Source organism: Schistocerca cancellata, chromosome 1, assembly GCF_023864275.1.
Source record: "Schistocerca cancellata isolate TAMUIC-IGC-003103 chromosome 1, iqSchCanc2.1, whole genome shotgun sequence".
Lineage (NCBI taxonomy): Eukaryota > Metazoa > Arthropoda > Insecta > Orthoptera > Acrididae > Schistocerca > Schistocerca cancellata.
In genome coordinates this window covers 659,412,246-659,430,814 of record NC_064626.1, presented here as the reverse complement: position 1 = coordinate 659,430,814, position 18,569 = coordinate 659,412,246, and the positions used below count along the sequence as shown (strand labels likewise).

The window sequence follows — 18,569 nt, the reverse complement described above, 5'->3', positions numbered from 1 at the left end:
AATGAAAAATCTGGCATACTATGCTTACTTTCATTCCATAATGTCATATGGGATTATTTTTTGGGGTAATTCATCAAGCCAAGCTAAAGTTTTCCAGGCGCAATAAGAGTTACATGTTGTGTGAACTCAAGAACATCCCGCAGAAGCTTTTTTAGGGAACTAGGGATACTAAATACCGCTTCCCAATATATTTATTCCTTAATGAAATTTGTCATTAAAACTATATCACTTTTCCAAAACAACAGCTCAATTCATGAACTCAGTACTAGAAATAAGAATAATCTTCACAAGGATTTAAAGTCACTTACTCTTGTATAAAAAGATGTGTATTATTAAGGAACACACTTTCAATAACTTGCCAGCAGCCATAAGAAGCTTAACGACCAATGAAATTCAGTTTAAGAGAAGCCTAAAGAATTTATTGGTGGCCAACTCCTTCTACTCTGTTGATGAATTTCTCAGTAGACCAACTGATTTGTGTGTGTGTGTGTGTGTGTGTGTGTGTGTGTGTGTGTGTGTACACTCTAACTTCTGCACCATTTCAGTGCAGTAATGTGTTCATTGTAAATAAGTATTGTAGTAGTTCTATTATATGTTTATTACATTATTTAAAAAAAAATTCTAAATAATAAATTCAGTGCATTAATGTGATCTTAGTAAATGAGTGTTTGTAAAATGATTTTTTCATATAGTTTTCATTAAATAAATGATGATCATTCCATTTGGGACCTGTGGAAGGTACATTAGCTTATTTGCTTCAGTTCTAAACATTTGTCATGTATTATTATTTTTCTGACATGTTCTAGATCCTGGAGGACCTCCTTGCTACGGATCAATTGGAATGAAAGTAAATCTAATCCATTGCCAATATCCAAGATATGTATGACCATTTGCAACCTTTGTTTGCAAAGTTACCTTAGGGGAGGATATAGTGGATTTATGTTACCATTCCTAAGTGAATCAGTGCATGCATCCAGGTTAGAAGGAGTGCAATGTCATACTGATAAGTGTGCTCATACTGCAAAGTTCTTTGTAAATTTGACTTGATTTTGTAATCACTGAATTAAGATCACATACCCTCACCTCCTGTGAAGGTTCATTTGATTTTTTCCTCCAATTCTGGGCACTTCACCTTTTTATCATGCAGTTTATTTCAAAATGGATCATTAAGAAGCTTATGTTACTTGTTTAATTTATTAAAAAAGATGTAAAGAAATTTCTTGAGCTCTGAAAATGCTTTACTTTAAATGCAAAGTGTTGCTCAGTTTGGGTTAACTGATTTTTCTGGAGTGAATTGAGCAGTAAGTACCACACTGCAGGACAAAAAGCATAAAATCCTGTCAAGGCAGCCACTGACCATGCAACAGAAAAGTTGTATTGATGTAGCATCTGTCCTATCCTGAGTTCATGTAATCAGAAATTGGACAATCATCCTATAAAAAATTTACAAAAAAGAATAATAAATATTTTTGGATCTGATTGCCATCAGACTGGCATATCATAAATTTAAAGAAAATCATTCACTGGATTCTCCAATATTTTTAAATGCATATTCAGTTAAAAGTAATTGAGTGTGATGTCACAAAGACATTAAGCATTGTATGATTTTTTTTTTTTTTTTGGTTCTTTATAACTTGTGGCATTCATTAGGTGGGGGAAAGGGCCATAGGAAATTGTAAGAGAAGGAGCTGAGCACTTTGTGGTCTTGGTCAATGGAAAGCCACCACGTAATAGAAGGAAAATTGCTGTATAATCATCATTTACAGATCCATTGCAAAAGGGTAATAGAAGGAAAATGACTGTATAATCATCATTTACAGATCCATTGCAAAAGGGTTGGTGGTGGGGTGGTGTTAGTGGTGCTGGTAGTAGTTGTAGCAGTGCCATTGTCACTATACAAAACTACATCAGACAGAATATAAACTACTCTTCCCTTCTATATTTCTAAATATTACAATTTTTTACCCCAAAATGAAATGCTGGCAGCTTTCTTGAAGAATATGGTCTTGCTTAACATAATGATCTATTTTCATTTGCACAATCACATACTACTCCATAAAACACACAGCACTGCAATTGATTTCTGAGGGATTAAATACCAAGACAGTTCTCCATCTTCAGGCATTTGCAGAATTTCTTGGTTTTTGTGTGTGTGTGTGTGTGTGTGTGTGTGTGTGTGTGTGTGTGTGTGTAAGGGAGTGTGTGTTTGTGGGTACATATGCACACATATGCATGTTCGCAATTTATTAAACTACTGTAAGTACCAGATTATTCGTCTTCTCATTTTGTTGTAGTTTATGAAGGGTTGGTAAAAGCAGCAACAATAAATTCTAAAAAGCAACAAAATTTTTTTATTACACAACTTATGGGACAATTGTTTTTGTCCACTATAAAATTGTAAACATCTTTCATAACAAAACAACAGACTCATTTAAGACATCCTGTCATAACAACATGTATTTATATCCTCTATATACAATTTGTTTTAAAAGTTTTCACTGGAAGAACTAAATATTTACAAAATAACTGCTTAATCAGAAATGATTTTTTTCTTGTATCTGAATTTTTTAGCTCTTACATGCAAACATCATTGAAAATGCAACACATACACTGTTTTTCTTATAATCTAAACATTTATAATGGCACAACTTGACTTTTACATTATATACAAATATACAGATATGTACAGTGGTAAATGTTGAGAGTAGACTGAGAGAAATCTCTGTGACTACCCACATCCCTCCAGAATTTTTTTATCTTGTAACTTAAACTGTGAAACTGTTTGTAGAAACTACAGCACGACAGCAGTCACTTGTCACTTCTCTGCATATATCGTCTGTTGTTGTACATTATAAGAACTGTAATTGCAGAAGCAGTTATGAATTCCTATACCAGATTGCAGATGCTTCAGAATAAACAGGTTTGTGGAGCATTTATGGCCACATGCGTATATGAATCTCATTTGAATTTTTTTGCATATCTAAAGGGCTGATTTAGAAGGTTGTAGATAATTGATTGTTATTTCAGTTATAATTCACAGAGTATTTAAGTTCTTCAGCTTGCAGACAGGTTATTTGTGTGTTCAGAATACAAAAGACAGGAATGAAGACTAACTACATATGAGACCAAAGAAGAGAATGAAGTCACCAGTCACTGAAGCTGAAACTGATACCAGGATAGTAGGTACTCAGAAGAAAAGATGGAGAATGTCAAACAAAAACTTAATGAACTGCTAATCCTTTGGATCAAAGGTTATGCAGGACAAGAAAAACAGTTCAAAGAAGAGGCAAAAACAGTAAACAATCTCTAAACTCTTTTGTTTTGTGTGACTAGTATCTCTGTTCCAGTTATTGCAGTTTCAGCAAGTGATAGGTAGGTGCTCCTCTTATGTCTTATACATCAATGTGTGACATCCCAGATAGGAGACAACAACTTGTAAAAAATAAACTATGATATTATTATATCTGACAAACAGAGAAATAACAAAGTATTGTTGCTACTTTGTTTAAAATAATTGTGTTCTTAATTCACAAACAGCCTACAGAAATAAACACTAAAATACATACAATAAAGAACTGTACTGGAGTGGCAACATTGTCCACAAAGTATTAGGTGACATAGGTATAATTTATTTGGGTAACAAACATGATTATCATGAACCATAGCACTTTAACTGAATGCACAAGTATAAAATTTTACATATGGAATATAGTTCAACAAGTTAAAAAATGACAGGAATGGCAAATGCAACTGGTACAGCAACAACTATAAATGATATGTTAATATTTTTATGTTGTTACTCTGTTTGTGACAAAAAAACATTGTAAGTATTTTTTTCTCTGTCCAGTTGGCCTACATGTAACTTTCTGTCACAAAATTTGAAATGTCCTCAAAGAGCTTCTTCTCTGCTATAAAAGCTCATTCTTACAACACCAGTATTAATTCTGCCATCATGAAGACATTTATTTATTTTGTCACTTGATGATATTAGCCATAAAGCAATTAAAAATAAAAACAAAGGTGTAATCTTGATAAGATAGGAATTTGGATAAATAGAAAATGAAGTATATCTGCCAAAGATTTTTTATAGCTACTAAATTTAGTTTAGCAAAACTCTAGAATTCAGTAACTGTGACAGAAAATAAGCCTGCAAGCAGAGTGGAATAGGTAGATTTCGTTGTATTTCATGAAGTGGTGGACGGAGGGTGGTTGGACGGATGCACAAATAAGCTTCACCTATATGCAGCTAACTAAGAAATAACCTTTCTCATAACTCTACTGCATCAATAACACACAGATATGTGGTGATAAAATACTTCCGTATTCTACTGATCAAAACATAGGCGCTACACTGAACTTACATAATTTATTATTGTATGTTGATTGATATATCAAGACTGTTGGCAGTTTTTTATAATGTCATTTAAGTAAGTGGAGTAAATCAACACAATCTACCAAGAGAAATTGCAGTTCTATGATGATGAAATACATAAGTATACAATCACATTAGTTACTAAATTTTATCTCTGCTTTATTCATAGTGCAAAATATATGAAGATGAATAATTATCAGCAATTGAAGTATTTGTGGGGAAATAATATTAGCAGTAAAGAGTCACAATTCTAAGGGGAGAACGCAAAACAAAAGCACTTTCTGGAAAGTTCACAGGATCAGATTACATTTTCATCACACATAAGTTCAAAGAAACTTTATAATTGCCTCACATCAATGTCTTTTATGTGGTACAGACCACAACAATATTTCAGCAGAATATAATCAAAGCATGTTTAGTGAAAATAACTCTGCAACTGAAGCTATTTATTTCATTACTGATGTAATTACTCAGTGTGCTATTTGGTTTTATGGTAACAATATCTTCAAATTCACACTTTTGGTTGTAAAGTTTTTTCCATTTTTGCAATAAAACAACAATACAAAAAATTGTTTATTTCCCCTACTGACACTTTATGTATATGGATTACTGTAATATCACTAATAAATAGCCACACTAACCATTCTGCATTGCATGACAAAATGGTTGCTTTTTGAGCTTTTTTTGTTATACATTTTTCTCACATTTCTGTATTAGTTTCAGGAGGAATAGACCGTGACCTCTGTGGTATATAAGATGTATTAATTTATACAGCGGGCATGATACAAAAATATAACGTGAATACTTACACAACGAATACAATGCAGCGTATTGTATGAATAGAAATATGCGATATAGTCTTAAAATTTTCTTTTTTCATTTCACAGGTACAGTATGTAGTTAATTTAAAACATATACAAAAGATGTTGTAATAACTTAGCTGCTTCTTAATTTTTTAATTTTATAAATATAAGCAACAAAGACTTCAACAACTGAAAATATTTTCTGATGTTGCTGACACAATATTCATGAGTGTTCTTTTACCACAATAAGGAGTTAACAAGGCAGTCATTTCTCTGTGTAACCTGGAAATTATGGTTCTGAAGTAGGAACTTAGCAGCCATGATGACAAGCATTCCACATATCTTTAACATAGAACATATCTGACTTTAAGAATTTTCTGTATATGTTATAAACCTTAGTAAATAAATAAAAGAGGAAAATATTTTGTTAATGATTCTTGTTCTTAGAATTCTAACAAAATAATGCCTTTACTATACAAAACTACATGATATTATACCTATGGTACAACCACTATTTGTGTAACAGTTACAATTTTACAATGCTTTAATGAATGGACAAACTGTATGTACTTGGGATATTAGGCTGCTAGTACACCAGCTTCTGCTGTGTTCTAGTGACATGTTGTTCAGATGTGTATGTTTTTTAGAACAATGTAAAACAGAGACTATATGGACAGGTTTTTGTGGCAGTTCAAGGACACTTCTGGATGGTAATTGAAAGTCAAAATGATGGAAAGTAAGGCGAGGAAGCTAAAATTACCGGACAAAATACAAAAGGGTGAAGTTTACTGAAGCTTATTGGTGTTTCTGTCTTAAATACTTCTGGATTTTGTGCAAATTCACCTTTTCCATTTACCTTTATGCATTCTGAAATATTATTCTGTTATAATAATTTTTTAAACTCTCTTGATTTGTAAAAGAAGTATTGTTTATTGCTACAGCAAAAGTTTAGTTTTTGACATAACAGGGTGTTAGAAATAACAGATCAGCTTAAAGATAGCACCTTTGTTACTACCTGTTAATTTAAATTTCGTTTTTTACCTTCTTGTTGTAGGTGTGAAAGATGTACTCCCAAAAAATAAACTTTATGCGATTATCAGTTTTGCTCTGTACTATATGTCTTTGCAATGAAATCTACCTTTGATCTTATTCTCATTTTCAATGTGCCTCAAAGTGGCTTTACCATACATAAAAAGAATTAATGTTATTAAAGATTTTAGAAGCCTATTTACAGAGAACAGGAAGATCCAGGAAGTCAAATCTAGATTATAAAACATTAGAGATATTAAAAATGCACAAAGACAAAAGTTTGCAAGTTAAATTTCAGATGTGAGAAAGAGATATTTCTTTAAAAGTATTTTAAACTTCTTTATTATATGTATAATTTTTTAATAGGCAGCAATGATTATTATCACTGCTTTACTACATTAATGTCAGATGTAGAATTGTGCAGGAAAAGTAGATTGTAACATGCTTTACTCTAATCATTACCATCCATGATGGGCTATGAGTTGTGGACAAAGTTACTTGAGGTCAGTTATCACTCTCATTTCTCAGTCCAGGACAATCCCCTAAAGGTAATTTTGCATCTCTGTTGGAAATTGTTCAGTAGATTTTAATTTGATGAAATAAATAGATTAAACTTGTATTGCACAACACTTTCTTTTTATTCATCAGTGCCAACTCCCTGTGTTCATATAATTATTTGCATATTTTTGTGTTGGCTTAAAGAGATAGTAAATGTAGACACATACAAAAAGAATATGTATTTAATAACTTTCATTTGTAACAGTTTTTTGAAATGGGAATACTGCGAAGGGAAATATTTACAGCAAATGGTTGGGGACAGAGATAATACTTATCTCATGTTGATTTAATACACATGGAATAAATGTCAGATTATCAGTTTGTACCACCTTTTGGGGCTTACCGAGCAGAAATGATATGACTGTAAATGTTCCACAGTGCGTTCTTTATACCTCAAAAGAAAAAACATAAAGTGCATTTCCACTGTGACACTTGTGACGGGGAATATTGTCTAAAGATAGAAAATTTGAAACATCATTCATGACAATGGTTGCAGGAGATTTAGTGTTGTTGTCTCCTGCCCGAGTATGGAAGTGTTCCAATAACAAATGTGTTATTTGCCAATAAATCTCTTTCTGAGAATATATATAAAACAACTAGTAAGGTGAAATAAAAAGGAAGGAAGGAAGATTAGAGTTTAAATGTCCCATCAGCAGGGAGGTCATGAGAGATGGCCAGATGAAATAGGCTGAACACCAAAGTTAAGAAATTGAATATGCACAAAATATCAGCGTCCACTGTTAATTCTGGTATAAAGTGCAAAGTGCACCAGAAAACTTCATGTGATTAATTTTCTTGCTTCCATCAGATTAACCACTTTCAACAGGAAAATTACATTATGTACTTCATGAAATATACAGATATCAATGGATGATGAAATATACAGATATCAATGGACATGGGAAATCACTTCAGGAGTTTGTTTCCCTATAATTTTGTCAAAACACTGAGCTCAAAGGAGGTGGTATTTTTAAACAAGCCAGAACTAAAATAACAAAAGCAAAGGCTATCAGTGTGGAATGATAACTGTAGACAATAATTATGAGATAGTTGGTGATGAAGCTCTCATGTCTTTTTATATATTTTTAAAAAATAGAAATGGGTGCATGCTTACAAATACACATGACACTGGGAATGAATAGTACCTGGATTATTTCTTACCCTACACAAATATACAACCAGTTGTCACATAACACCCTTTTCAGTTAGTACTGAATAGACAAAAACTGGATAGTGGGCCATAGTCACAGAAATAGCTACTGAATTTCCAGTTTCTGGAAATATATTGAGCAAATGGAAATGCAAATGAAAATTAAAGACTTCAATAGCACTGTCATTTTCCTAGAGTGTAATGTAACATTTGATAATTTATCATACACATGTCAGAAAATGGAATGGTGACATGAAAGTAAAAAAACAAGGACCCCTAAGAGTAGATGTATAAACAATTCTTTTGATGGGAATGTGTTTTGTTGGTAGTTACTTATCTCTATATCATTTGCACACCTAATCTTATTAATAAAATCCTCTTCAAATGTATCTTTTCAATATTTACTCCACAGATCAGCACACATGAACACCTTCACTTTGATTGAGTTTATTTTCAGTGTTCTTGTACTTTTTTATATTAAATTTTGCTTTCAAAGGAACAATAACAAATGAATGGGAAGATTGAGAAGTGGCAATGCTACATTACACTCATTTCATGTTGATTGTGAAAACCATATCAAAATATTTCATTTATTAACAGACTACATATTTGAAAACATTCTGAAACTCAACCCATAGGTTTCCGTTTTTACCATCATTTAGCTTATAGAGATTCATTAAAATCACCTGAAACCAATATATGGTACTATAGGCACATCATTTATTAAGGTCACTTCCAACTCTTTGGCAGTTAGAGGCTCAATAACACTACATTCTGGATTGAGTTCCTATATAAATTACATCTCTCTGCTCAAACTGCAGACATGCTGTGATCCCCATCATGTGTCCACCTGCTGAATAAGCAGTCATAACAAGTGTGCTTTATAGTACATCTCACACAATTCACATATATATTCATTTCAGAGTGCATGACCTTATGGCAAGATGGCGCCCCAAGTAACAGTATTACCAATCATGTCCTTGCCATAATGAATTCCATTCTGTCACTCAGTTTTCTAACAAAAAGTCAGTTCTTGTTGTGATGTGCGATTTAGAACATAAATGGTGCCATTTCCATCTCTACAGAACAACTGCAGTTATCTTACAAACTGGCAATGACTTGTAAAGTTGGCACCATATTACAGTTCAAATAAAACATTGTTACTTTACTGTTAAATACTCACACTTATCCACATTTAGAATCCTTTAATCACATCATAAACTTCCAAGCTGGACAGTATTAGGTATATGAGCCAGAGGGACAGAAGTACACATGTTGTTGTCCATTTTATGCATTTTGGACCACCGAGTTCACCTCCAACCATTTTGGATCTCCTCAAAACTAAGATCATTATTGCAACAGCAGCTTCTGTGCAGAATATTGTCACAGAAAAAGCCATACTGAAAAACACAAGGGACTAATTAATTACATGTATACAACAAATTTACAAGTCATTCATTATAAATAAAACTCACATATGAGCATTCAGCAAGAAAAAATTACACTACTGGCCACTAAAATTGCTACACCACGAAGATGACATGCTACAGATGTGAAATTTAACTGACAGGAAGAAGATGCTGCGATATGCAAATGATTAGCTTTTCAGAGCATTCACACAAAGTTGGCGCCGGTGGTGACACCTACATCGTGCTGACATGAGGAAAGTTTCCAACCGATTTCTCATACACAAACAGCAGTTGACAGGTATTGCCTGGTGAAATGTTGTTGTGATGCCTCGTGTAAGGAGGAGAAATGCGTACCGTCATGTTTCCAACTTTGATAAAGGTCAGATTGTAGCCTATCGCGATTGCGGTTTATCGTATTGCGACATTGCTGCTCGCGTTGGTTGAGATCCAGTGACTGTTAGCAGGATATGGAATCGGTGGGTTCAGGAGGGTAACATAGAACACTGTGCTGGATCCCAACGGCCTCGTATCACTAGCAGTTGAGATGACAGGCATCTTACCTGCATGGCTGTAACAGATCATGCAGCCACGTCTCGATCCCTGAGTCAACAGATGGGGATGTTTGTAAGACAACAACCATCTGCACGAACAGTTAAATGATGTTTGCAGCAGCATGGACTATCAGCTCGGAGACCATGGCTGCGGTTACCCTTGACACTGCATCACAGACAGGAGTGCCTGCAATGATGTACTCAACGATGAACCTGGGCGCACGAATGGCAAAACGTAATTTTTTCAGATGAATCCAGGTTCTGTTTACAGCATCATGATGGTCGCACGTGGTGAATGCACATTGGAAGTGTGTATTCGTCATCCCCATACTGGCGTATCACCCGGCGTGATGGTATGGGGTGCCATTGGTTACACATCTCGGTCACCTTTTGTTCGCATTGACGGCACTTTGAACAGTGGATGTTACATTTCAGATGTGTTATGACCCGTGGCTCTACCCTCCATTCGATCCCTGTGAAACCCTACATTTTAGCAGGATAATGCACGACCGCATGTTGCAGGTCCTGTACGGGCCTTTCTGGATACAGAAAATGTTCGATTGCTGCCCTAGCCAGCACATTCTCCAGATCTCTCACCAATTGAAAACGTCTGGTCAATGGTGGCCAATGAACTGGCTTGTCACAATACGCCAGTCACTAGTCTTGATGAACTGTGGTATCGTGTTGAAGCTACATGGGCAGCTGTACCTGTATGCGCCATCCAAGCTCTGTTTGGCTCAATGCCCAGGCATATCAAGGCCGTTATTAGAGCCAGAGCTGGTTGTTCTGGGTACTGATTTCTCAGGAGCTATGTACCCAAATTGCATGAAAATGTAATCACATGTCAGTTCTAGTATAATATATTTGTCCAATGAATACCCGTTTATCATCTGCATTTCTTCTTGGTGTAGCAATTTTAATGGCCAGTAGTGTATAATGTCACAAGATTTAGCAATGAAGTTTTTATTTTAGTGAATGAAGATGTGTTAGTGTATACTGCTGATTATAGGCTCTCTGGTTTCCAGTTGGGTGACTGGGTTGAAACTTTACAATTCAGTGAGTGTTGCATCCATCTCCTTCATAGACCTTTCCATCCTGAAAACTTTACAATTCAATGAGCATTTTACCCACCTCCATCACTAGAATGTTCCATCCTGCAAAACCTGGAGGTGTTTGCTGGTAATTAAACCAGAGATAGTGATAGCAATAATCAGTATCACTACATAATAGATCACAGAGGAAGTCTAAACATTTTGATGATAAAGTAATAATAAGTTCAGGGTAATGTTAGGAAGTCTCACAGTTTTATTTGTAGAATTATCATAGCATTTGTTTGCAATATGTAGGAGAGAAACCCAGGTCCTGAGTACCAGTACACTATTTTATTCATGATCCACCTACTATAATGAGCAGTTAAAAAAATTTCTGTGCCAATGGGCTTATATAAAACAAATGAAATAGTTTCCAGTAACATTATGAATATATGATTTGGTGTAGAATGAAAATGTGGAAGGATACCCGCTACCCCAAGAAGTGCCCAATAATGAAAGCATACATACATATTGTCTAAAATAAGAATACAAGATAGCAAGTATCTTTCTATATTCCCTAGTGTGCTATGAAATGAAGAAGGGTGCTGTATCACAAATCTTAAATCTTGCAAAATAAACAAATCACGATTCAGCTACCATTCAATATGTAGTTGGCAACCCTCCAAAACAAATATGCTTGAACCTTTACTTTAACAGGTTAACATTAGCATTAAAAAATACAGTGCTGTGCTGCTTGATACAGACACAGCATTTAGATATCTAGGTGTAAAACTGCAAAGTGAAATGATATGGAACGAGTGTGTAAAGATGGCAGTAGGAAAGGTGAATGGCAGACTTCGGTTTATTGGGGGAATTTTAAGAAATTGTAGCTCGCCTAAAAAGGAGACCACCTACAGATCACTAGTACAACCCATTCTCGAGTACTGCTCAAGTTGTGGGACCCCACCAGGTCAGATTAAGAGAAGACATTAAAGCAAATGAGAGTCCCTGGGGGAGGGGGGGGGGGGGAAACACCCTTCTTTTCACCAAACACTATTGAGAAAATTTAGAGAACGGAAATTTGCATGTATGTTTGTAATTATAGGGAAATAATAATAATCTACATGGCCTTGTCATTTAAATAGTCAAGTAAACGTCCTTATTTACAACAATGATATGCACTTCCTTGTAACTGAGGCTCATAAATAAAAACTGTTGAAAACTATGAAATAAAGTAATTTATGATTCTGATAAACCATAAAAAAGATAGAAAAGCTGTTTTACAGCAAAAGGATATCCCCACTGTGATAACACAAGTTCCAAATTTAACCAAAGTAATTATAGCCCCCATAGCAGCCAGATAGACCTACAACTGGTTAAAGACAAATAATTAAATTTTCAGTTTCTACATCTACATCTACATCTACATTTATACTCCGCAAGCCACCCAACGGTGTGTGGCGGAGGGCACTTTACGTGCCACTGTCATTATCTCCCTTTCCTGTTCCAGTCGCGTATGGTTCGCGGGAAGAACGACTGTCTGAAAGCCTCTGTGCGCGCTCTAATCTCTCTAATTTTACATTCGTGATCTCCTCGGGAGGTATAAGTAGGGGGAAGCAATATATTCGATACCTCATCCAGAAACGCACCCTCTCGAAACCTGGCGAGCAAGCTACACCGCGATGCAGAGCGCCTCTCTTGCAGAGTCTGCCACTTGAGTTTGTTAAACATCTCCGTAACGCTATCACGGTTACCAAATAACCCTGTGACGAAATGCGCCGCTCTTCTTTGGATCTTCTCTATCTCCTCCGTCAACCCGATCTGGTATGGATCCCACACTGATGAGCAATACTCAAGTATAGGTCGAACGAGTGTTTTGTAAGCCACCTCCTTTGTTGATGGACTACATTTTCTAAGGACTCTCCCAATGAATCTCAACCTGGTACCCGCCTTACCAACAATTAATTTTATATGATCATTCCACTTCAAATCGTTCCGCACGCATACTCCCAGATATTTTACAGAAGTAACTGCTACCAGTGTTTGTTCCGCTATCATATAATCATACAATAAAGGATCCTTCTTTCTATGTATTCGCAATACATTACATTTGTCTATGTTAAGGGTCAGTTGCCACTCCCTGCACCAAGTGCCTATCCGCTGCAGATCTTCCTGCATTTCGCTACAATTTTCTAATGCTGCAACTTCTCTGTATACTACAGCATCATCCGCGAAAAGCCGCATGGAACTTCCGACACTATCTACTAGGTCATTTATATATATTGTGAAAAGCAATGGTCCCATAACACTCCCCTGTGGCACGCCAGATGTTACTTTAACGTCTGTAGATGTCTCTCCATTGAGAACAACATGCTGTGTTCTGTTTGCTAAAAACTCTTCAATCCAGCCACACAGCTGGTCTGATATTCCGCAGGCTCTTACTTTGTTTATCAGACGACAGTGCGGAACTGTATCGAACGCCTTCCGGAAGTCAAGGAAAATGGCATCTACCTGGGAGCCTGTATCTAATATTTTCTGGGTTTCATGAACAAATAATGCGAGTTGGGTTTCACACGATCGCTGTTTCCGGAATCCATGTTGATTCCTACATAGTAGATTCTGAGTTTCCAAAAACGACATGATACTCGAGCAAAAGACATGTTCTAAAATTCTACAACAGATCGACGTCAGAGAGATAGGTCTATAGTTTTGCGCATCTGCTCGACGACCCTTCTTGAAGACTGGGACTACCTGTGCTCTTTTCCAATCATTTGGAACCTTCTGTTCCTCTAGAGACTTGCGGTACACGGCTGTTAGAAGGGGGGCAAGTTCTTTCGCGTACTCTGTGTAGAATCGAATTGGTATCCCGTCAGGTCCAGTGGACTTTCCTCTGTTGAGTGATCCCAGTTGCTTTTCTATTCCTTGGACACTTATTTCAATGTCAGCCATTTTTTCGTTGGTGCGAGGATTTAGAGAAGGAACTGCAGTGCGGTCTTCCTCTGTGAAACAGCTTTGGAAAAAGGTGTTTAGTATTTCAGCTTTACGCTTGTCATCCTCTGTTTCAATGCCATCATCATCCCAGAGTGTCTGGACATGATGTTTCGAGCCACTTACTGATTTAACGTAAGACCAGAACTTCCTAGGATTTTCTGTCAAGTCGGTACCTAGTATTTTACTTTCGAATTCACTGAACGCTTCACGCATAGCCCTCCTTACGCTAACTTTGACATCGTTTAGCTTCTGTTTGTCTGAGAGGTTTTGGCTGCGTTTAAACTTGGAGTGAAGCTCTCTTTGCTTTCGCAGTAGTTTCCTAACTTTGTTGTTGTACCACGGTGGGTTTTTCCCGTCCCTCACAGTTTTGCTCGGCACGTACCTGTCTAAAACGCATTTAACGGTTGCCTTGAACTTTTTCCATAAACACTCAACATTGTCAGTGTCGGAACAGAAATTTTCGTTTTGATCTGTTAGGTAGTCTGAAATCTGCCTTCTATTACTCTTGCTAAACAGATAAACCTTCCTCCCTTTTTTTATATTCCTATTAACTTCCATATTCAGGGATGCTGCAACGGCCTTATGATCACTGATTCCCTGTTCTGCACTTACAGAGTCGAAAAGTTCGGGTCTGTTTGTTATCAGTAGGTCCAAGATGTTATCTCCACGAGTCGGTTCTCTGTTTAATTGCTCGAGGTAATTTTCGGATAGTGCACTCAGTATAATGTCACTCGATGCTCTGTCCCTACCACCCGTCCTAAAGACTTACATTATGCAATTTAAAACAAATAAGAAAAATAGTTATTAATGATCATACAGTATATGAAATACTATGTGTAAAATTCCTGAGTGTCCACATGGGTAACAAGCTGAAATGGGGTTAACATATAGATGAGCTAATGAAAGTGCTCAGTCTGACATATTTTCGCTTAAAAGTATCTCACATTTTGTTGTCTTGAAGATAGGGATACTAGTCAATTTTGCAAATTGTCACTCTCTGTTGTATTGTGGAATTATCTCCTGAGGCACTACGGCTGAAATAAATGAAGTACTTACCAAACAAACATGAGCAATAAGAATGTGTCAAAACAGATAAATGCACATCTTGCAGTCATCTTCAGATGTCTTTGAATTTCTACACTCACATGGCAACACATTTTTTGTCAGTAACAGAAGTCACTCTCTGAAGAACTGTCATTTATGAAACCACAATACAAGACATAGAAATTATTTCTATGACAACATCTTTTGCATCTTTTTTAGAGTTTGGAGTGGTATTCAGCACACAGGGAAAAGGATCTATAACATGCTGCTGGTAGATGTAAAACAAGAAGTTGGAAATATCTTCAGATATGAAAGAAAAATAAAGATGTATTTCATTAACTGGTACTTTTACAAATTAACTTCTATTCTGGATTATAAAACTGAGTTATTAATGCTACAATAAGTCTCAAAGCTCCTTGAAACCTGCTTGTATTGTTTCCAAATGTAGATAACTGTTATTATTGATCAAAATCAGTGTAGTCATATAATTATCACGCAAATAGCAGCTATCTAGCAGTGAGTCTTTTTAAAATGGGAGTTTTCTACTAATTTTGATAGATTCATTTAAGTGTAACTAAACATAAATAGTATATATTTGCTTAAATGATTGTTATACAGTCTACAGAAGCAGTTTGTAACAGTTGTTTCACAGTGTTGTTGCATACTATACCTAAAAAAATTAATTGTTCCATTTACATGAAATTATTTGTGGCAAACAATGTATGAAGGAATGAATGAAAGAATAAATTAACTTATGAACTTATTTTAAAGTTGTTGCTGTCTTCATGTGTATTCAAAACACAAGACACAGAAATATTTATCACAAAGAAATATTTATCACAAAAGATCTACATTTATTTCTGTGTAACCATTTTTTGCAAGACAGACACCATCTAGACACACACAAACACACACACACACACACACACACACACACACACACACACACACACACACATGTAAATGCAGCTCACACACAAGCACGACAACAGTCTGGCTGCCAGTCTCTGGTCTCAGCAGTCAAAGACTGTGGTCGTGTGTGTATGAGTTGCGTTTGAGCAAATGTGTGTGTGTGTGTGTGTGTGTGTGTGTTTTGTCTAATTCTGGTGAAGGCCTTTTTGGCTAAAAGCTTGCTTGTTTGACAGTATTTCTGTTGTGCCTATCTGTGATTCAGCACCTTTGCTGCATGGCGAATAGCAATCTATCCTTTTCATAATATTATCATTATTCCATCCTGGATTTCCACTGATCTTGCCTAATCGCTTGACTCTGAAACCTCATTATAGGTCTTTTGTTTCCACAGAGCTTTTATTTATTTCCTAATGTCTTCTTTCATTACTTCTTTGACATACAAGTTAAGCAACAGGAGATATATAATGAAATCTTGTCTTGCACTATTTTTAACAAATGTCCTGATTTTAAAGTTTTGTTATCTCCCTTTGTTTTTGAAGAGATTGTTGATTGTTCATCTTTCTCTACACATAATCCATATCATCCTCAGTTTGTGTAAGTGTACTGAAAATTATCCCAATATTCACAAATACCATAATGGTATGTCAATTTTTTCTGAATCCTTATTTTTGTTAGAAAGTACAAGGTCACAACTGCTTCTCTGGTCCTTTATCTTCCCCCTACCTAAGCTGATCTTGATCCAACAACTCTTCAGTTTTCCCTTTTATGATTCTGGATTTCCATGGCTCATTTTACAATGATATTGGATATTCAGTAATGTAAAATTAAAACATTATAGATAATTTGTAAGTATATAAATCAAGCATATGGAAACTAGTGTAGCAATAAATACCATTACATATAACTGATGTTAGAATTATCTACATATTTATCATACATTGAAAGGCAGAGTAATGATCTGCATCCAAAACACAGTCATTAATATAAAAATAGATTATTAGAAAGCATACAGGCATGTTATAATATCTCTACAGTTCTTTATCACAAGCATGCACACATCTGTGTCCCCTCCCCCCTATCTCTTGCACACAAACATATATTTCTTGATTATGTGATGTGAGCATGAGAGGTATGACATATGTCTCAAAATCCTCTTCTTGTGCCCTCTATGGAAATGTGTTAATAATAACTTCTCAAAAATTATGCCATCTGTTTTGGAGATTCTGTCATCAGTCAAAAAAATCTCAAAATACCTGGTTTTCTAACTGATTTTAGTAAATGAACATGGTATCCTATTGACTTGGAGACTTATTTGCTCTGGATAACCTATTTAATCAATAACTACTTCAACCTTGTGTGTCTCATGGTGTGATGGCTGTTCACCATCATACAGCCATTTGAAAAATTTCTATACATCTGCCCTTTCATTAGCACATAAGGGACATTTCCATTTTGACTCTAGAGATCCAGACCTTTACCACTTATTATTCACAAATCGCATTTAATCAGTCAGCACCCAGTATAAATTTTTCCTATGTTTCTTGTTCTCCTTTCTCTCTATCTTATTAATTATGATTTTGCTACTTTGCACTTTCTGTTGATGTTCTTTCTTGACATATTTTACCATAGGCTAAAAAGTATATACCATGTAATCTTATACCTCCTTGTTTAGCCAATTAACTGAAAGCATTATATCACTTATCCATAGCTTTCTTGATTCTAAATTACACTAAACACCTGCAGTGTTCTCTAATCAAAATGGATAAAATAATTTATTGACTCTTATCTCTGTCTTACTTATGGGAGCCTCTCTTCATTGCACATATTTCTGTGTGAAGTGATTTGTCTTCAATGCTTTTACTAAGTGTTGTTGTCACTGCTTCACAGTATTTGTAGATGCCCTATTCTCACCAAATTTGTCAGCATTCTTTGGCTACTCAGTTTGCTTAAAGTCCTTAAGTTTTATACCACTATTCACAGCTAATGGGCTGTTATCTGACTCCTTAACAATAAATGTTTATCTTTTCCAGTCTTATTCCCGGTTGCTATTTGTTTATGTCATGGAATCCATATTCTCTAACAAATCTATTTTTATCCTGCTGGTTTCATTCAGGTACTGTGCATCAAGTATCCAATAATGAAGGTGCACCTTCTTGGATGGGAAATTTGTCAAAGCGCATATTATCAAAGTAAAACAGCTGTTAAAAACTATGATGGGAGGCTCTGGACAATTTGTAAGTCATGTGTACACAAACAGATCCTTAGTAGTGTGCCTGACAGTAAATTAAGTTATTACTTACCCCGTTTAACACCCAAACACTTTAACATAAGAACTCCCAGTAATGATAATGTTCCACCAAAATATAATGGTCCAAACTGGAGTTTCTGGCTCTCAAATAAATGAAAATCATTTCACAGGCCAAGCCTGTTTATTTATGTTTCACAGAGCACCATATAAGGGCTGACATGGTTATGCCTCAGTTAGAGGGCTATGTATTAGCTGATACTTAATATTGATTAAATAGAGAGAAAGGTGGAGCAGCAATATATGTCAAAGCTGGTGTAGCCCATAAATCATTTGACTATAAGTATTTTTTATGCAGATCTTAATTTTGAAGCCAGTGTATCTGAAATGTTTGCTGATGATAGGTCTGTTACAGTGGCAATGATATACATTGACTTGCCAGAACATTATGACCACCTACCTAATAGTTGGTGT

General features: G+C 35.5%; 1 protein-coding gene across 1 annotated transcript in view; it reads right to left on the bottom strand.

The window, feature by feature from the left end:
* Window positions 1–3,316: 3,316 nt before the first annotated feature.
* The window catches only part of LOC126183626 (sodium/calcium exchanger 1-like), a 195,865-nt gene continuing 180,612 nt past the window's right edge, over window positions 3,317–18,569 (bottom strand). The window contains exon 7 of the mRNA XM_049925748.1: window positions 3,317–9,312. Coding sequence (XP_049781705.1) covers window positions 9,108–9,312 — 205 coding nt within the window. The 3' untranslated portion in view covers window positions 3,317–9,107. The remainder of the gene's footprint in view (window positions 9,313–18,569) is intronic.